This window comes from Bos javanicus, chromosome 1, assembly GCF_032452875.1.
Source record: "Bos javanicus breed banteng chromosome 1, ARS-OSU_banteng_1.0, whole genome shotgun sequence".
NCBI lineage: Eukaryota > Metazoa > Chordata > Mammalia > Artiodactyla > Bovidae > Bos > Bos javanicus.
In genome coordinates this window covers 130,038,375-130,063,323 of record NC_083868.1, presented here as the reverse complement: position 1 = coordinate 130,063,323, position 24,949 = coordinate 130,038,375, and the positions used below count along the sequence as shown (strand labels likewise).

At 45.5% G+C, this 24,949-nt stretch overlaps 1 protein-coding gene across 2 annotated transcripts; it reads left to right on the top strand.

Annotated features, from left to right (window-relative positions):
- On the top strand, positions 1 to 22,417 carry LOC133249680 (uncharacterized). 2 transcript variants are annotated; one of them, XR_009737057.1, is made up of 3 exons: positions 1 to 7,220; positions 19,745 to 19,818; positions 21,402 to 22,417. XR_009737057.1 is itself a non-coding variant. In XM_061420433.1 (3 exons), exons 1-3 carry the CDS (start codon positions 11,632 to 11,634, stop codon positions 21,435 to 21,437), a joined length of 807 nt encoding a protein of 268 aa, XP_061276417.1. In that variant the 5' UTR covers positions 7,231 to 11,631; the 3' UTR covers positions 21,438 to 22,417. The 2 variants fall into 2 exon arrangements, 1 of the variants encoding a protein (XP_061276417.1); XM_061420433.1 differs by lacking the exon at positions 1 to 7,220 and adding an exon at positions 7,231 to 12,328.
- The last annotated feature ends 2,532 nt before the right edge of the window (positions 22,418 to 24,949 follow it).

Genomic DNA, 24,949 nt, shown 5'->3' with positions numbered 1-24,949 from the left:
AAGGGGCGAGGCGCTCCTCTCCCCACGGCAGGGAATCCTGCCACAGTCGCGCGAGCGGCGCGGCGGCCCGAGGCGGCAGAGCTAACCCCGCGCGGCTCAGCGGGTCCCGCGCCACAACCAGCGGGGTTCTCCAACACCTTCCGCTCCCTACTACTGCGGGGCAAGAGGGAGCTCTGCTGTGCCTCGCCGGCGGGAAAAGAGAAGCCTGAATATCCGTGTTGGTTAACACATCCCCACGCGACTCTACGCCTCAGCAGCTGTTAGAGCTACCCAGGTCCCTCCCGCCCCGGACTCCAGGGCCCTCTACCCAGCTCACATGCCTCTATCCATCTCTCTGTCAGCTTCTGTATCCTCCCTGCGCCCGCTCAGTTCCCCCTTTCCCCACTACTCTCTCACACTCACCTGTCACATATACTAGTTCGGATCTTGCACATTTTGGTGGAAAACCTGCTAATCTGAGGCAGGCACTCTAAGCCTCTTCACACACTCCCACACCCAGCTATCCCGTGGCTGATCTCTTGGCTCCGTGTCTGCAAGTCTGACACTCCCAGAAGCCTGCTGATTCTCTGATGTCCTTGGCCTATGTTTAACGTGACTGGGTTGCCACCTGGATGTTCCCATGGTGAGATCGCTGTTTAGAGTTCTTTAGAGAAGCTCAGGTACAGAACAGACCCCTGACACACTTTAATACATGCAGACTCCTCACATAGGCTTCATCTCTGTTCTGTAGCTGAACTTACTGCGACAGGCTGCAGAGAAGGTTGCGTGGTTCTCTCTTGTGCATACATTCACCCAGCACCAGGCTCCAGGCCAGCTGGTATTATTCTGCCTGGTTAGGATTAGCAGAGTCACTTATCCAAATAAGTGCTTGGGAGAGTGAGTGAGAAAGAGTAAGGAGGGAGGGGGAGAGAGAGAGAGAGAGAAAGGGAGAGAGAAGAAGCCATTACCCATTCTGGGGAAGAACTTACAAACAGAGCTGAGAGTTGTTCCCAGTTGGTAAGTGTCTTGCTGAATCTCCCCCACCTCCAACCCCCCTGCCGGCCCTACCCTACCCTGTGGATAGCTGAGCTGGGTAGCAGCAGGCCAGAGTTCTGGGTCCCTCCTTACCTTACTGATGTTGAACCTCAAGTCCACCAGCCCCTCTTTGCCCCAAGGAGTGTATACCCTCCCCTGTACCAGGCAGACTGCAGAGCAATTGTAGACCTTTTCCCTGGTTGAGCCTAGTTCAGGGTTGAAAAGACAGAGGGGGTCTGGTTCCTGGGCCATGTCAGGACCTTTCTCTTCCAAAGACCTCTGGAATGCTCCCCAGAGAGAGAAGTCTAGGGAGGAGGGAGCTGATGTGTTGTTTAAAGTTGCTTTTGGTGGTGGTGGTGGTTTAGTCACTAAGTTATGTTCAACTCTTGAGACCCCATGGACTGTAGCCCACCAGGCTCCTCTGTTCATGGAATTCTCCAGGCAGGAATACTGGAGTGGGTTGCCATTTCCTTCTCCAGGGCATCTTCCTGACCCCAGGCATCGATCCTCATCTCCTGCATTGCAGGCAGATTCTTTACTGACTGAGCTTACCAGGGAAACCCAAAGTTGCTTTTGTCCATGTCCAAACTGTAAACCTCGATGGACAGAAACTCTGTCCTCTACTTCTCACTCAGTGTTTCCCACCAGCATGGGTTTAATGCATTAGAGTGGAATTGGAACATGGCTGTGCTCCACAGAGAATTGAGAAATGCCATTTCCCTAGTTATGAGGGAATAACTGGAATTTCTAAGAAAGGGACTACAGGTGAAGAAGAGTGGCTGGACCACACAGGGCCAGCTCAAGATCTGAGCCACTCTTCTTCATGTGTAGTCCCTTTCTTAGAAATTCCAGCCTCATCAATACGTACTCCCAAAGGTAACATGTATTCTGATTTCTACCATCATAAATTAACTTTCCACTTCATAAGTGGGGTATATAATATGTACTCTTTGGGTCTGGTTTCTTTTGCATAAAATATTTTCGTGATTCACCCATCTTGTTGCATGTATCAGACATTCATTCTCTTTATTGCTGTGTAATATTCCACAATTTGCTTATCCATTCACCTATCGATGGTGTTGTTTCCAGTCTTGGGATGTCATAAATAAAGCGGCTGTCAATGTTTTTTTACATGTCTTTTTGTGAAGGACATTTCATAGTCACTCGAATGGCTATGTAGGACAGTGGGCATCTGTTTAGTTTTAGTAGAAATTGCCAGTTTTCCAAAGTGGAAGAACAAATTACAGTGTTACACAGACAGAGAGACATGCTGTAACAGGGCCTTCTAGAAAACATTTCCTTCTAGAAAGCGTTCTCTGAAGACCTCTTTGTACCTCCAGCTATTGTTGTCCTCATAATAAAGAGTTAAAGTAGCTGTCTTTTATTAAACACTTATTTTGAACCAGGGACTTGACATGCATTTTCTCATTTAATTTTTTTTTCCCTCGGAGAAGGAAGGATTTATTACTTGCAGCAAGTAGGAGAACACCAGGGATCTTTCCCAAACCGTCTCTCTCTCTCATTTCATTTTTGTGACAAACTGAAATGTTGGTACTATTCGCATTTGATAGATGAAGAAACTGAGGCTCAGAGAAGTTAAGTAAGTTGCTGGAGGCCCCCAGTCACTAAGTGGCAGTTTGACGTGGGAGCTCTGTCCCTGCCAGGTCAGACAGTCCTTCCTTCCATCTGACCAAATCTAGCTATTATTTATGAGACCTATTTCCTGTAACCTCTGGTCCTCCCTAAATACAAAGTCACACTTAAGCTTGAGATCTACGTATACACACATAGGCACACATTCTCACAGCCATGCACACCCACTGTGAAGAAGACAGGCATGGGGGCTAATTCATGAAAACCTCAAAGTTTGCCAAGCCCAGGGCTCTGCAACCTGATGGTGTTCCTCTCAGGGAATTGGCAGGAAAAGATTAGACCAGGGACAAGTTTGTTTCTGGATGCTTCCGAGAAGAATTCAGAGGCCATCCTTTCCTGGGAAGAGGTGGGCATTTGGTCCTCCTCCCAACACATTGAGCCAAATCCCTAACCATGGTGATTTAGAGGCATCAACCCTGGGCATCCCTCTGTCTGCAGATTCATCCAGGGATGTTCATCTGGGGTTGATGAGGATGATAACCCGGAAATGTCACACGCTGCCTGGGATAGTGGGGAGTGGGAAGGATGTGAGCAGTCTGTGCAGGGAGGGGCTGCACTTCAGGACAGAGTGCTTGACTGAGCCCTGCAGGGAATGGTCACTCGGAGAAGAGCCAAATGCCTTCTCAGGATTATATCCTGAGGACTTGCTTACCAAGTAACCAAGGCCTTGGGCTTCACAGAGAGGAATGTGCTGCCCTGTGGGTGGAGGTGATACGTGGGCACTACACTGTGTGGCTGGCTCCTCCTCAGGCCCCTTTTTAGACTAATTGAGGCCTTGCTGGGCTCTGGGTTTGTAATTGGGGGTAATTGCTGGCAGGCTGCTGTGGTGGTGGTACAAGAGGCTTTTGTTGGGGGAAACCGTGGTCAGGATTTTGGGGCTTTGGGTGGGAACAGTCCAGGATTCTTGTGTGCTCTATCCAGGTACCTCTTGGCCTTAACCTTTTGCGAGGAAGCAGTACTTCTAAGGAATGGGAACTGGTAGCATGTCTGAACAAGAAAGGCCCCCCTCAAAAGGGTGATGGGAATGAAGGTCTAGAAATACACAATGTAGGCCCCAAAAGTAGTGTAGATGGAAGGAAGGTCCTGGTGCGTGGTATTGTCGCCTATGCACACCCACTGCAGGCTGGGAGGTGCTGTAGTGGAGTGGTTAACACAGATCTCTGTACTAATTCTTTTTTTTAATTGTTATTTATTTATTTATTTGGCTGCACTGCGATATGTGGGATCTAGTTCCCTGACCAGGGATCCAACTGGGGTCCTGCATCGGGAGCGAGGACTCTTAGCTACTGGACCACTAGGGAATTCCCCTCTGTCCTAATTCTTATTGACATCAGCCTCAGAGATTATGAAACCTTGCTTAGGTTCAGACTTTTCACATTTTTATCATTCTTTGAACAGGCAATATCTTTACATATACCAAAATTTAAAAAAAAAATAGAAGGCTTACAATGAAAAGTCTCTCAATTCTGTCCCTGTCACCCATCTCACAGGCAGCAAGTGACCCTAGTTTAGGGTGTAGCCTTCTGGGACATATGCAACATACTACATACATTCTCTGGTCCTCCCTCACTGTTTTGCACATGGAAGCATTGAGTGCACAGTGTTCTGCACTTTAGAAATCTTTCCATATCAATGCATTCCCTAGTAATGCTCAAAATTCTCCAAGCCAGGCTTCAGCACTACACGAACTGTGAACTTCCTGATGTTCAAGCTGGTTTTAGAAAAGGCAGAGGAACCAGAGATCAAATTGCCAACATCTGCTGGATCATGGAAAAGAGAGTTCCAGAAAAACATCTATTTCTGCTTTGTTGACTATGCCAAAGACTTTGACTGTGTGGATCACAATAAACTGTGGAAAATTCTGAAAGAGATGGGAATACCAGACCACCTGACCTGCCTCTTGAGAAATCTGTATACAGGTCAGGAAGCAACAGTTAGAACTGGACATGGAACAACAGACTGGTTCCAAATAGGAAAAGGAGTATGTCAAGGCTGTAGATTGTCACCCTGCTTATTTAACTTATATGCAGAGTACATCATGAGAAATGCTGGACTGGAAGAAACACAAGCTGGAATCAAGAATGCTGGTAGAAATGTCAATAACCTCATATATGCAGATGACACCACCCTTATGGCAGAAAGTGAAGAGGAACTAAAAAGCCTCTTGATGAAAGTGAAAGTGGAGAGTGAAAAAGTTGGCTTAAAGCTCAACATTCAGAAAATGAAGATCATGGCATCTGGTCCCATCACTTCATGGGAAATAGACGGGCAAACAGTGGAAACAGTGTCAGACTTTATTTTTTGGGTTCCAAAATCACTGCAGATGGTGACTGCAGCCATGAAATTAAAAGACGCTTACTCCTTGGAAGGAAAGTTATGACCAACCTAGATAGCATATTCAAAAGCAGAGACATTACTTTGCCAACAAAGGTCCATCTAGTCAAGGCTATGGTTTTTCCAGTGGTCATGTATGGATGTGAGAGTTGGACTGTGAAGAAGGCTGAGCGCCGAAGAATTGATACTTTTGAAGTGTGGTGTTGGAGAAGACTCTTGAGAGTCCCTTGGACTGCAAGGAGATCCAACCAGTCCATTCTGAAGGAGATCAGTCCTGGGTGTTCTTTGGAAGGAATGATGCTAAAGCTGAAACTCCAATACTTTGGCCACCTGATGTGAAGAGTTGACTCATTGGAAAAGACTCTGATGCTGGGAGGGATTGGGGGCAGGAGGAGAAGGGGACGACAGAGGATGAGATGGCTGGATGGCATCACCGACTCGATGGACGTGAGTCTGAGTGAACTCCGGGAGTTGGTGATGGACAGGGAGGCCTGGCGTGCTGCGATTCATTGGGTTGCAAAGAGTCGGACATGACTGAGCGACTGAACTGAACTGAACTGAATATTAGCTTGTTTCAAATACTTTGCTTTTGTAAACCATACTGTTAAAGTCTGAAAAAATTGGTATAGACGATCTTATTTACAAAGCAGAAATAGAGACATAGATGTAGAGAACAAACATATAGATACCAAGAGGGAAAAGGGAGATGGGATGAATTGGGAGATTGGGATTGAATATATATATACACTACTGATACTGTGTATAAAATAGGTAGGGCTTCCCTGGTAGCTCAGCTGGTAAAGAATCTGCCTGCAATGTGGGAGACCTGGGTTTGATCCCTGGGTTGGAACGATCCCCTAGAGGAGGGCATGGCAACCCACTCCAGTATTCTTGCCTGGAGAATCCCCATGGACAGAGGAACCTGGCAGGCTACATGGGGTCACAAAGAGCTGGACATGGCTGTGTGACTAAGCACAGCACAGCATAAAGTAGGTAACTAATAAGAACATACTGTATAGCTCAGGGAACTCTACTTAGTGCTCTGTGGTGACGTAAATGGGAAGGAAATCCAAAAAAAGAGGAGATATATGTAAATATGGGCTTCCTCTATGGCTCAGCAGGTAAAGAATTTGCCTGCCAATGCAGGAGACATGGTCTGATTGCTCAGTCGGGAAGATCCCCTACAGTAGGAAATGGCACCCCACTCCAGTATTCTTGCTTGGGAAATCCCACGGAGAGACTAGCCTGGTGGGCTACAGTCCATGGGATCACAGAGAGCCGGACAGAACTGAGCATGCACACACACATACAAACGCATATATAAAAGTATGATTGACTCAGTTTGCTGTACAATAGATACTAACACAACATTGTAAAGCAACTATATTCCCATAAAAATTAAAAACAGAATACCAAAAGCCTATGATGGTTCATTAAAGGAAAAAATACTTTAATGTGCAATCTTGTATATATCTAATTTTGTAGGCATGTGCATATATCTGTACAAAAATTTGTAAATATGTAGAGTTATATCCAAGGATATGTGCATTTGTAACCTTGATAGATATTGCCAAATTACCCTCCTTATAGAATGAAGCAGTGTGCACTCCCAAATGGGATTCCTGCTTCTCCACAACCTTTTTCAAGAAGTCTTGATGATATAGTCAAAGACTCCCCTGAATCCTCTCTGATCCTTCTCTGTCCCTCTCTCCTGAAGTGATTACAATAAATTTGGTGCTAAATATTCCCACAGCTATTTTAATACTTGTTTGACATGTATGCATTTCTAAGTGATACTTAGTATTGCTGTGTTTCCTAACTTTATTTAAATGGTATCCTGCTATTGCAGAAAGATGCCTGTTTGCTTTTTCATTCAACTTTATGTTTGAGAAAAGTTCCCGATTGAAACAAGACAAACTCCATTCATTTTCACTGGGTTGTACCATTCCATTGTACGGACACAGCACAGTTTATTTATCAGTGTTCTTGTTGGGGGACATTGGGTTATTTCCTGTTCTTTAAGGTTACCAACTAGCCTGCTATGGATGTCCATGTATATGTCTGCCAGTGCTCATGTGCTACAGTTTACCAAGAAGTGAGACTGCTGGATCAAAGGATTCAAGTGTCTTCAACTTTGCTAGTTATTACTGAACAGAGCCTCAGCTTCTTCATCTGTCAAACAGAGAGAGTGATGCCTGGTCCCTGGGAAGCCAGTGTTGGTAAGTGAGATGGTGGAATGGGAGAGAGTGGGCTTGGATTTCAGTAGATCTATACTTAAATCCTGGCTCCACGATCTACTTGCTGTGTGACTTTGGGCTATTATCCAATCTCTCTGTGCTTCAGTTCCCTTATCTGCAAACAGAAATAATAGTATTCAGGTATAGTCTTCTTGAGAAGATTAAATAATATACTGTATGAAAAGTATTTAGCACAGGATCTGTTAAAGAAGAAACACTAAAAAACCCAGTAATAATAATAATAGTAGTAGTCAGTCAGCCAGTTCAGTCGCTCAGTCGTGTCCGACTCTTAACAACCCCATGAATCGCATCACGCCAGGCTTCCCTGTCCATCACCAACTCCCAGAGTTCACTCAGACTCACATCCATCGAGTTGGTGATGCCATCCAGCCATCTCATCCTCTGTCGTCCCCTTCTCCTCCTGCCCCCAATCCCTCCCAGCATCAGAGTCTTTTCCAATGAGTCAACTCTTTGCATGAGGTGGCCAAGGTACTGGAGTTTCAACTTTAGCATCATTCCTTCCAAAGAACACCCAGGACTGACCTCCTTTAGAATGGGCTGGTTGGATCTCCTTGCAGTCCAAGGGACTTCTCCAACACCACAGTTCAAAAGTATCAATTCTTTGGTGCTCAGCTTTCTTCACAGTCCAACTCTCACATCCATACATGACCACTGGAAAAACCATAGCCTTGACTAGATGGACCTTTGTTGGCAAAGTAATGTCTCTGTTTTTGAATATGCTATCTAGGTTGGTCATAACTTTCCTTCCAAGGAGTAAGTGTCTTAATTTCATGGCTGCAATCACCATCTGCAGTGATTTTGGAACCCAGAAAAATAAAGTCTAACATTGTTTCCGCTGTTTCCCCATCTATTTGCCATGATGTGATGGAACCAGATGCCATGATCTTCGTTTTCTGAATGTTGAGCTTTAAGCCAACTTTTTCACTCTCCACTTTCACTTTCATCAAGAGGCTTTTTAGTTCCTCTTCACTTTCTGCCATAAGGGTGGTGTCATCTGCATATCTGAGGTTATTGATGTTTCTTCCGGCAATCTTGATTCCAGCTTGTGTTTCTTCCAGTCCAGCGTTTCTCATGATGTACTCTGCATATAAGTTAAATAAGCAGAGTGACAATATACAGTAGTAATAGTAATAATACCGATAATAACAATGTGTCTGATCTCTTTGTTTTTAGCCTGTTATTTTGGCACATTTCAAGTCTATAAAATAGAAGAGAGAATAGTACAGTGAACCTCCATCTGGTTTTCTCTATATCCCCACCCATTTCTTTACCCTTTCCCCACCATTCTTTTGAAACCAAATAGAGACATCGTATCTATTACTTTACTTGTATATATGAGAGTCAATATCCCTAAAATATTAGCACTTAAAAAAATAGCCATACTACCATCATCATATCTAAAAATTGAGGGTGATTTTTTTTTAGTATATCAAATACACAGTTAATGTTCAGATTTTCTTAAATATCTCAAAAGGATTTTAAAGTTGATGTGAGCCAAGACCCAAATAAGATCCATATATCCATATTTTTTTGTGTGTGCTTAATCACTCAGTTGTATTCGACTCTGTGACATTTTGGACTGTAGGCCACCAGGCTCCTCTGTTCATGTGATATTTCAGGCAGGAATATTGGAGGGGGTCACCATTTTCCTCCTCCAGGGAATCTTCACGTCCCAGGGATCAAACCTGGGTCTCCTGTATTTCCTGCATTGGCAGGCAAATTTTTTACTTGCTGAGCCATCAGGGAAGCCCTATCCATATATTCAGTTCAGTTCAGTTGTGTCCGACTCTTTGTGACCCCATAGACTGCAGCATGCCAAACTTCCCTGTCTATTACCAACTCCCAAAGCTTACTCAAACTCATGTCCATCGAGTCAGTGATGCCATAAACCATCTCATCCTCTGTCATCCCCTTCTCCTCCTGCCTTCAATCTTTCCCAGCAAAAGGGTCTTTTCCAGTTAGTTAGTTCTTCAAGTCAGCTGGCCAAAGTATTGGAGTTTCAGCTTCAGCCTCAGTCCTTCCAATGAATATTCAGGACTGATTTCCTTTAGGATGGACTGGTTGGATCTCCTTGCTGTCCAAGGGACTCTCAAAAGTCTTCGTCAACACCACAGTTCAAACACACCAATTCTTCAGCTCTCAGCTTTCTTTATAGTCCAACTCTCACATCCATACATGACTACTGAAAAAAACCATAGCTTTGACTAGACGGACTATTGCATTTGGTTAATGTGTCTCTTAAGTCTTTTTGCCCAATATCTCTTTTCTTTCTCCATGCTTTATTTCTCTACAATAGTGGACCACTCGTCCTGTAGGACAGGGCTTCTCCCAGCCTGGATTTTGCTGATTGCATCCCTGTGGCATCCTTTAACATGCTCCTCTGTCCTCTGTATTTCCTGTGTGCAGGTAGATCTAGAGGCTTGGTTAGATCAGGTTTGATATTTTGGCAAGAACACTTCACCAATAGTGTTGCATAGTTCATAACCCTCCAGACTCCCCTCTCCATGAGATTTTCCAGACAAGAATACTGGAATGGGTTGCCATTTCCTCCTCCAGGGGATCTTTCTAACCCAGGGATCGAACCCAGGTTTCCCACATTACAGGCAGATTCTTTACTGTCTGAACTGCCAGGGAAGTCCATAGTTCAATCAGGACACACTAATGTTTAATTTTTCCTCTTTTGGATTTTAACAGCCATTGATGATCACTGTCTAGAGGCTTTATTCATTAGGATTCATTAGCAAAATGGTGATATTCTAATCTTGTCGTTCCTTCTTCATTAATTAACTGGACTCTTCCATAAAGAGAAACTCCTTATCAACCATTTGGTTGCCCTGAGGTAGTGTCTGTGAAGGACAGGCAGGATGAATAATGGATTTTTCTTATATTTAATGACAATGACAAGGGACGCTAAGTGATCATTTAGGAAACAGCTGCTTTTGTGCATCTTGAATGGTATCAGGAGTGTCTTCCATCCAAAAGAAGAAAGGAAGAAAAGAAAGAATGAACAAATTCACAAACTCCCCAATCACTTAATTTGCTTCTTCACACACGTGTTGGACCCTTTTCTGTGCAGTGGCTGTTCTAGGTGTGGGGATGCAAAGAGGAGCCACGTGTGATCTCTGCCCACAGGGAGTTCCAGGTGACAGGTACACAGCCTGTACACATCCCCCCAGTCCAAGATGCAAATGCCATAGGTGACAAGAGGAAGAAAGGGGAGATTTCTGGCTGGGTAATCTGAGCAGGCCTGGCAGGTAAAGGTCATGCCCCCAGGAGAGGCTGTGTTGCCCTCCCCACCCCCTGACACTGCCGGTGCTGGGGGCCAGAAAACAGCATGTTACTGCCTTAATCAAGGGGTGCTTTTCAGCTTTGTGCCTGTCAGGTGCCAAAGTATGTGCCAAGTGGTATGGTGGACATGGAAAAGACCTAGTTTCTACGCATGAAGAGTTTTCTTCAGTCTGATTGGGAAGAAAGACAATGCACACTCACTCCACAGTAGATCAGCTTGTTGGTTGTGATTCAACAAACGTTTTTTAAGTGTTTATGTTATGCCAGAAAGAGGGCTCTGAAGGTGAGTTGGACATCCCCTCTGCCTTCAACAGGCTGTGGGGGCTTCTCAGCATGTCCACGTTTTGGGTGCTCTGTGTTCCTGTCCACCCCTCCTCTCAGTCCAAATGAGGTGTGCATCCTTGGTCATGTGGGTCTTGGTAAAAGTGACTTGCTCATCCTCTCAGCTGCTTGCTCTTCATCCTTTAAGTGTGCTCAAGCATAGGCTTCTCTTGGGAGGTATTCCCTGGCTTAGTAATCCAGGGGTACCCAACATCCAGGCCGCAAACTGGTACCTTCTGTCAGATCAGTGGAGGCATTAGAGTAGAAGTGCAGTGCACAATAAATGTAACCTGCTTGAATTGTCCCGAAACCATCCCCACCACTCCCGGGCCATGCAAAAGCTATCTTCCACAAAACCGGTCTCTGGTTCCAGAAAGGCTGGGAACCACTGCAATAATCTACATCAGCAGGCTGGGCTGGGTGTTTGGGCTCCTATGGCACTTTGTTGGTGCTTCCTTCTATCTCAGCAATTATTACCCTCTGCTGTCAATTATTTCTTAATTTGTTTATCTCCTCCTAGAGTGTGAACTCCCTGAGGGTGGTGACTGCGTTCTTATCTTTGTATTCTTAGTTACTGATGTCCCTGCAGTGCAGAAAATGTTTGTTGAATGAATGTCTGAGATTCCAAGTTTAGCGCTTCTTTCTCCTAGGTGCAGATTTAGTCTGGGGAAAGATGAGGCCTTCAAATGTTTTTAGTCATTGATACTTTAGTATGATTCAATCCAGGATTTCATGATAGTTCTGAGAGAGGTAGAAACTGGGAATGGGAGGGACGCTAGGCCAACAGCTGGGGTCCGAACGTGTATGTTCAAGGATGGTGAGATGCCAGGATGAAGAGGAGGGAATTCTGGATGGGAGAGGTTCCCGGAGGACTAGAAGGCAAAGGCTGTGTGGGCCGTCTTGCCAGGCCCTCGGATGGAGGAAGGAAAGGGCAGCTTCCGGGTGTGCCAGGCACGCCGCGTGCCGAGGGTGCAGGACGCTGACCCCGCGTTGCACGTCCCACGGGCCGGAAGCCGGCTGGCCCGACGCCGCCGGGGGGCTTCCTCGCTTTGCAGCGCCGGAAGCGGCGGCCGGCGGCGGTCTGGGCCAGGGCCGTTCCGACCGTGTCATCCTTGCCCGCGGCGGCGCAGGAAGCCGGTGTGGAGCGCACCGAAGCCTGGGGCGCGGGGCCTCCGCCGGGCGTGGTGCGTGGCCCTCGGCTCTCAGCGCAGACGCGCGCGCCCAGAGCGGCCGGGCCGGCTGGGGCCTGCCCTGCGGTCGCCCCGCCATCTCCCTGTCTCCTCGAGTCCTTGGAGACTCTGGCCCCTCACTGTCTGCCTCTGCTAAGCCCTTCCTCGAAGGCCTGTCCTGGAAGGGAAGAGAGGATCCGCCTCGAGACGGCGGGACCCGCTGCAGCTTCCTGTGGCCGCAAGAAGGCGTAGCTAAGACGGTCTCTAGGCAGGGGCGACACTGGAGACGAGGTAAAATCCAGACGAGGGAATCCCTGTGCGGGGAAGCTGGAGCTTCATGCGGGCCGGGCGGGGCTGCCTTGGCTCTAATTTTCCCTGAGAAATGGGTGCTCGCAAGTTCCGGGGCATTATTTCTATGTCATGGGGTGGTCCTTTCATCTGTAGAGTGATGAATGGAGAACAAATCACAGATGGTGAGTGTGTGCCCACCATTCCACATATATTCTGCACAGGTGTGCCCACACATTCACATGCAATTGTTCGCGTATGTCCTCACTGATGTGTGCAAACACGCACACTCCCCCACACCCACCCCTTTTCTCTCCGGTTTGAGTCTTTAAAAAAGTGCCATTACAGAATGTCTGTCATTTCCGTGACTTCTGGGGCTGTGGCTCAAAATTGTTTTCAAGCTTTAAACTACATGAGCTGGGACTTCCCTGGTCGTCCAGTGGTTAAGACTCCATGCTTCCGTTCCACTGGTCTGAAAACTAAGATGCCCTGCTGCGTGGCCAAAAATTAAATAAAAATAAACTACATGACTCATCTGGGAGGAGGAAGCTTCTATCATATATGTGGGTTTGCTTGAGACTGGCTGTCCCACAAAGATTGCCTTTAGGTACCATTCCTTGTTGGGCAGAATTGGTCATTCATTCATTCATTCAAATGAACATATCCAGACACTACCTTCATACTGGTCCTGTGCTGGACCTGGGGATCTAGAGAGGAAGGCCTTGTTCTTGCCCTTAGAAAGTACAGTTTTGTGAGCTGTGTAGGTCAACAGGCATATACAGTATAGTGTGATAAGTTCTGATAGGGGAAGGAGGAGGAAGTCTTCTTGGAGGAGGTGATACTGGGGTTAAGTCTTAAGAGGAAGGGAATGATGTTCTTAGGGAACCACCTGCGGCTGGGTTTGGCAGTGCCCAGTATTGGGGAGAGGTGGCAGGCAGTGAACCATGAGGCTCTACCCCGTTGACCCATCACTAAGGGCCAAGGGTGCCTTCCTGAGGGACTTGGACTTTATCCTGAGGCCATTTGGCTGTCAAATGGGAGTGAAAGGGAGGGTTTGTCTGTTAGAAAGCCTATTCTGACTGTGGCTTAGAGGATGGAAGGACGTGACAGGCACACGGGGGGAGAGGTGATAGGCCTGCTAAGGAAGGAGCAGGAAGATGGTGAGAAGGGCCCACTGGTTTCTTGCGTGAGATGATTATCTGTGAGGAACAAGTTGCATTTGAGCTGCCCAAGGGGCATCCAGCTAGAGATGTTTGGGAGGCAGTTGGACGTGCAGGTATGGACTCATGAGAGAGGTTTGGGAGTCACCAACCTATAGATGGGACAGGATGAATACACCCAAGGAGGGTGGAGAGAGAAAAAAAAAAAAAGAGAGAGATGGGTAGAGTTGAGGAGTTAGTAAAAAGCAGGAGTTGACAGAGAAGAGGGGGTGACCAGGAGAGTGTGGTGTAAGGGGAGCCTTGGGAAGGCAGTGATGAGGGGCTGCTTGGGACCCTCCCTCAAGCCCACTTTCTCTGGCTTCCCAGACTTGGGGTGCCTTGCCTCTTAGGAGGTGATTTTAGTGGTGACACAGTCTCTCTGATGGTGAAAGTTTAGATGCTACAGTAAACTGGTTGTTGGGCAGAGGTTGGAGGAGCTTCTATGTGCTTTAAATACTCATAGGTACTGTTTATGTAACTCTCACTATGTGTTGGTAACTTTACACCAATTATCTCATTTAACCTTCAAATGACTCTTCAGAGTTGACAAGTGAGGAAACTGGCTCAGAGAGGTTAAGTGTCTTGCCCAAGGTCACACAGCTGTAAGAACTGTAGCTGCGATGTGGAGTCAGGTCTTTTTACTTTACATATTCCAATTTTTTTTTCCTTTAATTGCCCTATGCTCTTTCCCTTAGCACACGTTTCACAGGTGGCTGCCTCCTAGATTGGCATCTGAGCCTGGCCTGGCTTGCCCACACCCTCCAAGCCTCCAGCCCACAGGGACTTCAGAGGAGGCCTGTATCCCAGATTAGCCCTAAAGACAACATGCTCCTGAAGAAGAAAGAGGAGGTCTAGGCACAGCCGAGGCCTGGGATGGGAAGGGCTTCCCGAGAATCAGTAGGGAACTTCCTCCTGGGAAAGCCATGAGAGGGGCAGTTCCTCTCCTGGGCCAGGCGTCAGGGAGTCAGGGCCCCAGCTGTTCCTGCCCTGCCGCCCGCAGCCCTGAGCGCCCACCGGAGACAGGAGGCCCTGCCTGCTCACTGCCCATTGTCCCTGCACCACAGTGCCGCTTCCCATGTGCCTCCTGTTTATACAGGAAGCCCCTGCTCTGGGGTGCCACCTCCCTCTCCTGATGGCTGGCTCCAAGCTCAGATTCCTCATAGGCAGCCAGGACTGGAGTATGCTATCCCTGCTCAGTTACTTTAAGAATTAGCATAGTAGGGTGGGTAAAAGGATGGCCTTGCCCTGTGGCTGTCCTGGATTTGAATCTGGCTACTCTTTAGTTCTAGGACCTTGGGCATTCGCATTGACCCTATGAGTGCACATCCTCCTCTGTAAGATGGGGTGTATTAGTCCTACCTATATCACAGGTTCAGCATAAAGGTAAGTGAAATATGAAAGTGTCTGGAACGTGGGATGTGCTCAGGAACTTACAGATCTCATTGTTGTTACTGGTTATTTACCTTTCACTTTGTGTGAGTGCACGCTAAGTCGCTTCATTCATGTCCAACTCTGCGACCCTATGGATTGTAGCCTTCCAGGCTCTTCTGTCCATGGGATTCTCCAGGCAAGAATACTGGAAGGGGTTGTCAAGCCCTCCTCCAGGAGATCTTTGCAACCCAGGGATCGAACCCATGCCTCTTACGTCTCCTGTGTTGGCAGGTGGATTCTTTACCACTAGAGCCACCTGTAAAGCCTGCCTCCTACTTTTAATTGCACCGAATTTCAGCTGTGTTCTCATTGCAGGTGATAGTTTTAAAATAAGAGCTCCAAATTCGGTGGCATTCCTCGCTTTAAGGGGTAGGGTCTGTGTCCCCTCCCTTTGAATCTGGATGTTTGTGTGATTACCTTGACCAGTACGGTACAGCGGAAGTGACATTGTGTGACTTTGTTTTGGTTGCTGGAACACTTATACGCATGGTCCCTGAATTCTGATTTTTAGCCTTTACAGTGGTGTGGAAGTGATACAAATTCAGTAAAAACTGAACTTCACAGTTTGATCTTTTCCTGGTGATAATGTGGTATAACACTCTCGTGATACTGGGCAGTGGTAGCAAGCTGCAGCTCTCAGCTACGAGACCATGAGATTAACTAACTGATATACTAACAACCATTCTGTACCCATACAGCCACTCCGTTTTTCAATTTCTATATAGTGTTCAATAAACTGCATGGGATATTCAACCCTTTACTATAAAACAGGCTTTACCCAACTATAGTCTTCTGAGTGTGTTTAAGGCAGGCTAGGCTAAGCTATGATATTTAGTAGATTAGGTATATGAAATGCATTTTCGACTGACGATATTTTCAACTTATGAAGGGTTTATTGAGAGGTAACTCCATTGTAAGTAAAGACAGACCTGTACTTGGAGCCCCAAGTCACCATGTAAGAATCTAACTCTTCTGAAGTCTGGCAGGCAGTGGGGATTGTTCTTGTCGGGTGCAGTATCAGAGGGGTGGGAATAATTTTTTCAGTTCATTAAAAATTTAACGAGTGGTGTTTCAAAATACTAGACTGAACTCAAACTGGAATTCCCTCCCTCATCAACAGAAGATGGAAAAAAAAAATAAATGCAGATCAGAAGTGATAAAATACTCCTGGAATGAAGAAGTGAATAGGGTATGACAACCATAAGCTGAAGTGCTTTTGAGTTTGTGCCCAAAACGCATGTAGCATTATGTCTCAGGAGAGGTATATGCAGTCAAGAATCACCACCAACCAATAAACAGCAGTCAAGCACTTGTTATGTGCTAAGACTTTGTCACAATTATCTGTGTGTTTTTACAGTTAATGCTTATTTTAGAGTCACTTACATGTTTGCATTTTCTTTGTTCACCCATTTCTTCCTTTTGAGTTTAATTTCCTTCTTCCCGATGTATATAGTTTCATGGTGCTTTCACCAAAAGTTTGTGAGTAGAAAATCCTGGTGAAATTAAGAAATTTCATTCTCCGTCTTAAATGTTAATATCACTGGATATAGAACACTGCAGGTGACAGTTACTTTTCCTCAGCACATGGAAGGAAGATACTTGGAATGTTCTGTTACTTTCTGGCATCTGTGGTGTCTGCTGAGAAGTTGAGTTAAGCCTAATTGTTCCTTTGTGGGTAATGTGTCTGTTCTCTCTAGCTGTTTTAAGATTTTATCTTGATGTTTTGCAGTTTTAATATGGTATGTCTAGGCACGGAATTATTTTTGTATATTTTGTTTGAGGACTGGAGTGCTGCTTCTTCATGAAGATTCATATTATTCATCATTTTTGAGAATTTCTGGCTGTTATATCTTTTAATATTATCTTTTCTCCCATTATTTGTTCTTTTTTATTATAAAATTTTCTTTTTCACATAATTATCTTTTATACTTTCCATTGCTTTATCTCTTTGTACAATATTATGGGTGACCTCCTCATAGCTATTTTCTAAGTCAGTAATTTTCTTTTCAGCTCCATCTAAAATATGATTTTACTCATCCAGTAAATTTTAATTTTGATGACTATTTTTTCATTTATACAAATTTTGTTTGGTTCTTTAAACAACTGCCTGGTGTTTCATTATGGTTTCTGGTTTCTTCTCTTTTTCTCTTTTATTATTTTAAACATACTTATTTTACAGTCTTTCAGAATGTTCATCTATGAGAAGCTCTTGGGATGCTATTTATCTTGTTTCTTTGTGTCTGAAAAGTTGCTCATGGTAAGCTTTTATTTGTGTTGTCTGCCATTTTCATTAGTGATTTCTTTATTGGTGAGAATCCTATACTGACTGCCTGAGTTGTAGGAATGACCTCAAAAAGAGGTTTCATTTTGGTTTTGCCAGGTACCCTGGAGGCATCAGCAGCTTGGAAACTATTTTTAATTTATTTGTTAATTTTTTGACTTGGGATTGCTATACAATGTGGGTGGTAGAAGTCCACCTCTAAACCAACACGTGGTGAAAGGATGGTGTTTTGATTTCTTCTGGGCGATCAGGAAGAGACAAGTTTTATTGCTATGTCTCTGGGCTGGTGGGGAAGTTTTTCTAAGCTGCTTTATACTAAGGGTGCAGCTCTTCACAAGTCCTGACTTTCTGTAGGACTCTCATTCCTAATTTAACTTGAGTGATCCCAAAGCTCTGTCTCTTGTGTCCATAAGAAAGTTCAAATTGCAGCACCCTGCCTTTAAGGAGATTTTGCAGTCTGCAAGCCCTCTGCCCCTTGCCTGGGGCTTCCGCAGTGTCTTCTCTCGTGCGGCTCTTCTGGCTTTCAGTTCCCTCTATTTCTGGTTCTAGGGATTTTTCTTTCTTGAGAGCAAGAAGTTGAAAAAAAATGATCTTTTTTATTAGTTATTTTAAAATCTAGAGTTTCTGTAAGTTTGTAGTAGAAGACTCTCCTTTTTCTCTTTTTCCCTCCCCTCCCTCCCCTCCCCCCACTCCCTCCTTCTCCTCCTTCTTCCTCTTATAGCTTCAGGTCACGATGAACCTCTCCAGGATCTTCATATATGTTCTCTCACGTCATCCTCACGAGTACTATGTGGCACAGACCTTATTTATCAGCTTCTTTTTATGCACTACTATGTTGAGACTTGGCAAATTTAAGTCCTGTCCTAGATCAGACAGGTAGGAAATGGCTTTGTCAAGATTTTGAACCCAGTTTTTCTGATTTCATTTAATGTAGCCTTTAGGAAGTTATTGGTAATGATCTCCTTCCTCCATTATAAAAATCTTCAACTTCATTATAAAAATCTTCAAGCATAATACATATACATACTATCTACCCAGAGTTTACAATTGTTGTTTTGCTGTATTTGCTTTATTATGTGTCTATCCATTTATCCATCCTTCTAGTCATCCATCTGTTCCTTTTGTATTTTGATAAGTTTCAAAGTAAGTTGCAGACATCAGTATACTTCATCTCTAAACAGTTCAGCACGCATGTGCTGTGCTTAGTCGCTCAGTCATGTCTGACTCTTTGCGACCCCATGGACTGTAACCCACCAGGCTCCTCTGTCCATGGGGTTTCTACAGGCCAGAATACTGCAGTGGGTTGCCATCCTCCTCCAGGGGATCTTCCCAACCCAGGAATCAAACCCAGGTCTTCCCCATTGCAGGTGGATTCTTTACAGTCTGAACCACCAGGGAAGCCTGTTCAGCATACACACACACACACACACACACACACACACACACACATATATATTTTTGGCTGTGCCTTGTTGCTTCTGGGATCTTATTTCTTCAACCAGGGATGGAACGTGGGCCCCTGGCAGTGAGAATGCTGAGTCCTAGCCACTGGACCACCAGGGGATTACCTGGCATACATATTATTGAAAGTAAAGAGTGGCGCTGAAGCGGAGGCGTGGGGCTTTTAGGTTCTGTAGCTGGTCGCAATGGCGAGCAAAGGAGGGTACATCGTGCTTGGGCTCCTAAGAAAAAAAAAAAAAAAGAAAGTAAAAATGTTAGTTGCTCAGTCGTGTCCAACTCTTTGCAACCCCATGACTATACCCTGCCAGGCTCCTCTGTCCATGGAATTCTCCAGGCAGGAATACTGGAGTGGATAGCCATTCCCTTTTCCAGGGAATCTTCCCAACCCAGGGATTGAATCCCAGTCTCCTGCATTGCAGGTGGATTCTTTACCGTCTGAGCTAGCAGGAAAGCCCATACATATGATTAACCAGAGTTAAATATTTATTTATGGTTCTTCCCCCCATGTACAAATGAGCTAGTATTAACTCTACCACACATGAGTCTTGACTGATGTATCCACCTGTATAATATGAAGATATAGAGTATCATCATCTCTGCAGGAAAGTTCCCTCCTGCCCACTCCCAGTCAGTCCCTGCCCCCACACAGAGGCAACGCTTTTGTTGTTTCCTTCATGGACTGGTTTTGCCTGGTTTAGAAATTCTTACCAGGTTTATTTTTTCAGGTAATTATTCTTTCATTCAGGAAAAGAATCTTGAGATTCACTCATATTTTGTGGGTATGTGTACCGTATTTTGTTCATTTTTATTGCTGGGTAATATTTCATTGTTTGACTATAACACAGTTACTTTATCCATTCTCCTATTGTTAGACACCTGAGCTGCATACAGTTTTTAGATACCATAATAAAGTTGATGAGTTTGTTGTTGTTTACCCGCTCAGTTGTGTCTGACTCTTGTGACCCCATGGACTGTAGCCCTCCAGGCTCCTCTGTCTGGGATTTTCCAAACAAGAATACTGAAGTGGGTTGCCATTTCCTTCTCCAGGAGATCTTCCTTATCCAGGGATCGAACTTGCGTTTCCTGCTTGGCAGATGGATTCTTTACCACTAAGCCACCTGGTAAGCCCTAATAAAACTAATATGAACATTTAAAAATGATTATATGTATTTATTTACTTATTATTTTTGAAGTATAGCTGATATACACTATTATATAAGTTACAGGTGTGCAATAGAGTGATTCACAATTTTTAAAGTTTGTACTCCACTTACATGCTATGCTTACTCACTCAGTCATGTCTGACTTTTTGTAACCCTTGGGACTGTAGCCCACCAGGCTCCTCAGTCCATGGGATTTCCCAGGCAAGAATATTGGAGTGGGTTTCTATTTCCTTCTCCAGGGGATCTTCCTGACCCAGGGATTGAACTTGGCGTCTTCTGCATCAGCTGCTGCTAAGTCACTTCTGTTGTGTCCAACTCTGTGTGACTCCATGGATGGCAGCCTACCAGGCTCCTCCGTCCATGGGATTTTCCAGGCAAGAGTACTGGAGTGGGTTGCCATTGCCTTCTCTGTCTGTATCAGCAGGTGGATTCTTTACCAACTGAGCCACCTGGGAAGCCCATGTACTCCACTTACAGTTATATAAAACACTGGTTATATGCTGTGTGTTATATAATATATCCTTGTAGCTTATTTTATATATAATAGTTTTTACCTCTGAATCCCCTACTGTTATATTACTCCTGCTAGGAACATTTTACAAATATTATTTTATGACATGAGAGTGAGGCAAATAGTATAGCAGCCAGATTGAAGTTATTTGAGGGAGATGAAGAAGTGCAGAGAATGAGCACAGAAAATTTTCTTTGTCTTGGTCACACTGTGTGGCTTGCAGGATCTTAGTTAGTAACTAGGGATTGAACCCGGGCCATGGCAGTGAAAGCACCAAGTCCTGGATCACCAGAGCATTCCCCAGATAATTTTCTTAAGATTAATAGATAAAAAGTGGGGAGAGAAAGAGCAGTAACTAGGGGGATGTTCATGGGTGAGGGATGGTGTGTGTGTATATGTATATGTATACACACACCATACACACACACACACACACAATAGCTTTTAGTGAGAACTGGGGTTAAATTCTATATCTGTATCTTGGCAAGTTACCTAACCTCTCCAAACTGAAGTTCTCCCTTCTGAAAAATGGGTGTAATAATACCGCCTCTTGGGGCTGTTGAAAGGATATGGAAAGTGCTGGGTAAATAGCTGGTGCTTGAGGCCTGGCAGGGCTTCCCAGGTGGCGTTAGTGCTAAAGAACCTGCCTGCCAATTCAGGAGACGTAAGAGATGCAGGTTCGATCCCTGGGTCAGGAAGATTCCCTGGAGGAGGAGGGCATGGCAACCCACTCCAGTATTCTTGCTTGGAGAATCCTGCGGACAGAGGAGCCTGGCAGGTTACAGTCCATAGGGTCGCAAAGAGTTGGACATGACTGAAGCAACTTAGCATGCATACATGAGCCCTGGAAACTATTAGGTTGGTGTAAAAGTAATCACAGTTTTTGCATTGTTGAAATTTGCCATTCAGTATTGGAATACATTCTAAATAAATGTGGTTATGTTATACATCATTTTAATGTGTATTTCTTGCTTTATGTTTTTTTTGGCTAATGATTTATTACTTGCTGTTTATTTTATATTTATTTTAGATTATGGAATTTGTGTTAGACAGAAAGCAAATTTGAGCAATTTTCTTATTTGAGTTCAAAATGGGTTGTAAATCAGTAGAGAAAACTAGCAACTTCAACAACGCATTTGGCCCAGGAATTGCTAACAAAGGAATAGTACAGTGGTGGTTCAAGACATTTGCAAAGGAGATGAGAGCATTGAAGATGAGGAGTGGAGTGGCCAGCTATCGCAAGTTGACAGTGACAATTGAGAGCCATCATCAAAGCTGATCCTCTTACAACTACATAAGTTGCTGAAGAACTCAGCATTGACCATTCTATGGTCATTTGGCATTTGAAGCAAATGGAAAGGTGAAAAAGCTTGGTAAGTGAGTGCCTCATGAGCTGACTGGAAAAAAAATTGTTGTTTTGAAGTGTTGTCTTCTCTTATTCTATGCAACAACAGTGAACCATTTCTCAATCGGATTGTGACGTGCAATGAAAAGTGATCTTATATGACCACTGGCAAAGACCAACTCAGTGATTGGACTGAGAAGCTCCAAAGCATTTCCTAAAGCCAAACTTGTACCATAAAAATGTCATAACCACTGTTCGGTGGTCTGCTGCCCATCTGATCCACTACAGCTTTCTGAATCTTGGAGAAAGCATTACATCTGAGAAGTATGCTCAGCAAATCAATGAGCTGCTCCGAAAACTGCAATGCCTGCAGCCAGTATTGATCAACAGAAAGGGCCCAGTTCTTCTCTACAACAATGCCCGACCATATTGCACAACCAACATTTCAGAAGTTGAATGAATTGGGTTGGATGTTTTGCCTCATTTGCCTGACCTCTTGCCAACCGACACCACTTTTTCAATCTTGACAACTTTTTGCAGGGAAAACACTTCCACAGCCAGCAGGAGGCAGAAAATGCTTTCCAAGAGTTTTTCAAATTCTGAAGCACAGATTTTTATGCTACAAGAATAAACAAACATTTCTTATTCATAAAAAGTGTGTTAGTTGTAATGGCTCCTATTTTAATAAATAAAGATGTGTTTCTGCCTACTTATAATGATTTAAAATTCACAGTTCAAAACCGTAATTAAGGTTGCACCAACCTAATATCATAGTACATCTCTGATGCAAAGCCAGGAACGCACTTGTTCATGGCACTTGTTCATGGCCACAAGGCCTCAGTGTCTGGGGTCAAGCTGGGCTAAAGATTGGGGCTCAGTGTCCCCCTGCCTCAGGAAGTGAGCGACGTTGGAACTGGGGTTGAGGAGGTCACTGTGCCATTTGGCAGCTGCCACCAAGACCTTGGAGTGAAGACAGCCCTGGAGCAGCTCCAGTCACTGGCCTCAGCCAAGGCAGTGGAGAGGACCTGCAGGGAGCCATGGGAACAGAGGCAAGCAGGAAGCCAGGTGGTCCCAGGAAGCTGCAGCCGTGGCTGGTGGGTGGGAAGGGAGCTGATGAGAATGTCAGGGTTCTGGAGGGGATAGGGTTTCTGCCGCCTCCAGCTGCCTTAAGCCACTTCTGCTGTTTTCCAGAGGGACCCAATTACCACCCTCTTGTGGAGCCAGGGCCACCAGAGATCGTGGGGAGATAGGAGGCGGCTCCCAGCTGGGCAGCAGGGGCCTTTTAAGCTCCCCTAACAGTACACCCGTTCCTGATCATCTGAGATATGGGGCCTGGTTTGGGGAAAATGTTAAGACTTCGGCACATGGTCCCTCAGGTCCCACAGGGCCTCAGGCTTTCAAAGTGTTCTTGGAAACACCAACTCATTTGATCTTTTTCATGGCTTAGGAACTGCCTGAAAGGGTTTATTGGCTTCTCTGGACAGATAGTGTCCCTGTGGTCCAGAGAGAGGGAAGCCTCTTGGCTTATAGTCACCTGTCCACCAAGGGATCCAGGACTTCTGTCTCTAAAGAGCCTCTTCCCTGTGCAACTTGGTCAACCAATCAACACACAGCAAGGCTGGCCAGGTTGCCACAGGCCCCACCATGCCCTAAGTACGTCACCAGGCTTGCATCCCTCATTTGTGTGACCTGCCTGGTCTTTGAAGATATTTGAGCTGCAGTCCCTGCCCAGCGCACAGCACGTACCTAGCTTTATCCTGGTTACTGTGGAGGGAAGGTGGACTGTTCTCTGCCTCCAAGGAGTGGACAACTAGGTCTGACCTCTGAGGGAACAGTGAATAATGTGGTGTACATAATTAGGACCATGTGATGTCAGGCCTGAGGATGCTGAGCTGGGCTTCTGTGGGGTGCTGTGTTAGGCTGAGTAGGGAAGGCGTTCCAGTGGGGAGCCTATGCCAACAAGTGTGAGGAGAAAAGGAAAGATAGAGAGGGCTTCACAGGGTGGAAAGGTTGGAGGTTACATGGCTTGAAATCCATTCAGACCCCAAGTGTTTACTGAGAACCTCCTTACTATGTGTCAGACACTTATGAGGCACTTTACATATGTTATCTAATTTCATCTCAGTATAGCCACAGAAGTAGGTACTTTTCCCATTTCACAGCTAAGCAAGTGTGAGTATAAAGAGGAGGTCTGTTGAAGTTGAGTGACTTGCTCAAGCCCAGTCTGACTCCCAAACCCTTACAGAAGGCTTCTTGGGGAGGGCTAGTTTTGAGTGTGTATGAGGGCAGATGGGAGGATAAGTCCAGGAGGTGAGAGAGGTGAGGGAAGTGCATGAGTAGAGGCGAGGGGGCAGACCTGGCTGGCTGTACAGGGCAGTTAGTAAGGTGCAGCTTCCTGTTTTACCTGCAGCACTTCCTGTTTGGGCTCCATCCCTGCATTAAGGGTCTTGTTTGGCCACTTGAGGTCCAGCGTCTCCTCTGAAATGTTAACCTCTTCTCCCGCTGGCCCCCTGCAGACATTCTGCTCCTGCTGGACTCCTTTCTGGTTTCCCACCTTTGTGTTTGCCTTTTCCGCACTTGAATGTCATCCTCTCTCGTCTCCATGGGCCCAAATCCTGCCTGTCCCTTCATGGCCCCTCTGGGAATTTCAGCTCCTTCAGGAAGCCCTCTCTGGGTATTTCTGTAATCTTGCTCTATGCTCTGAACTCCAGTTCTCCTAGTTCTTAGCTGAGGGTCCGAGGCCCTTTTCTAATGTCTGTCTTGTTTACCTATTTATAAACTCCCCATGTTCTGGCAGGAGCCACAGTTCCAACCCACTGTTTGCCGGCCATGTAAGACTCATGGACAGGGCTAGACCACTGATGAAGCATTTGCTGCAGGCTGGGCAAGGGGCCAAGCCCTTGGCACAAGTTTCCAGATTTATTCCTCAAAACAAGCCCTGGATCTTGACTGACCCCCAGGTGACTTGGAAAGAGGTCTTGAACAGGGTCCCTGCTCACAGGCACTCACAGAAGAGATGTGGATGCAAGATAGTGTGGGCCTGGCCAGGGGGCCAGCCCCTCTGCAGATGCTTATAACACAGCCCCTCTTGTTTTCCTCCTTTTTCTTTTGTATGCTGGGGTGTGTGTGTGTGTGTGGAGGTGGGGGGGTTCCCCATAAACCCACCTCTCCCTTTAATTTCCCCTTGGAAAGTAAGCCTGGATAATCACAGCTTGAATGGTACCCAACTCTTG

Coding starts and splice junctions, on each gene's coding strand:
- LOC133249680 (XM_061420433.1), top strand. CDS start 11,632: ATGGGAGGGACGCTAGGCCAACAGCTGGGGTCCGAACGTGTATGTTCA. Junction 12,329..19,744: donor GGGGCGACACTGGAGACGAG/GTAAAATCCAGA, acceptor TTCCTTCTCCAG/GAGATCTTCCTTATCCAGGG. Junction 19,819..21,401: donor CTTTACCACTAAGCCACCTG/GTAAGCCCTAAT, acceptor TATTTATTTTAG/ATTATGGAATTTGTGTTAGA.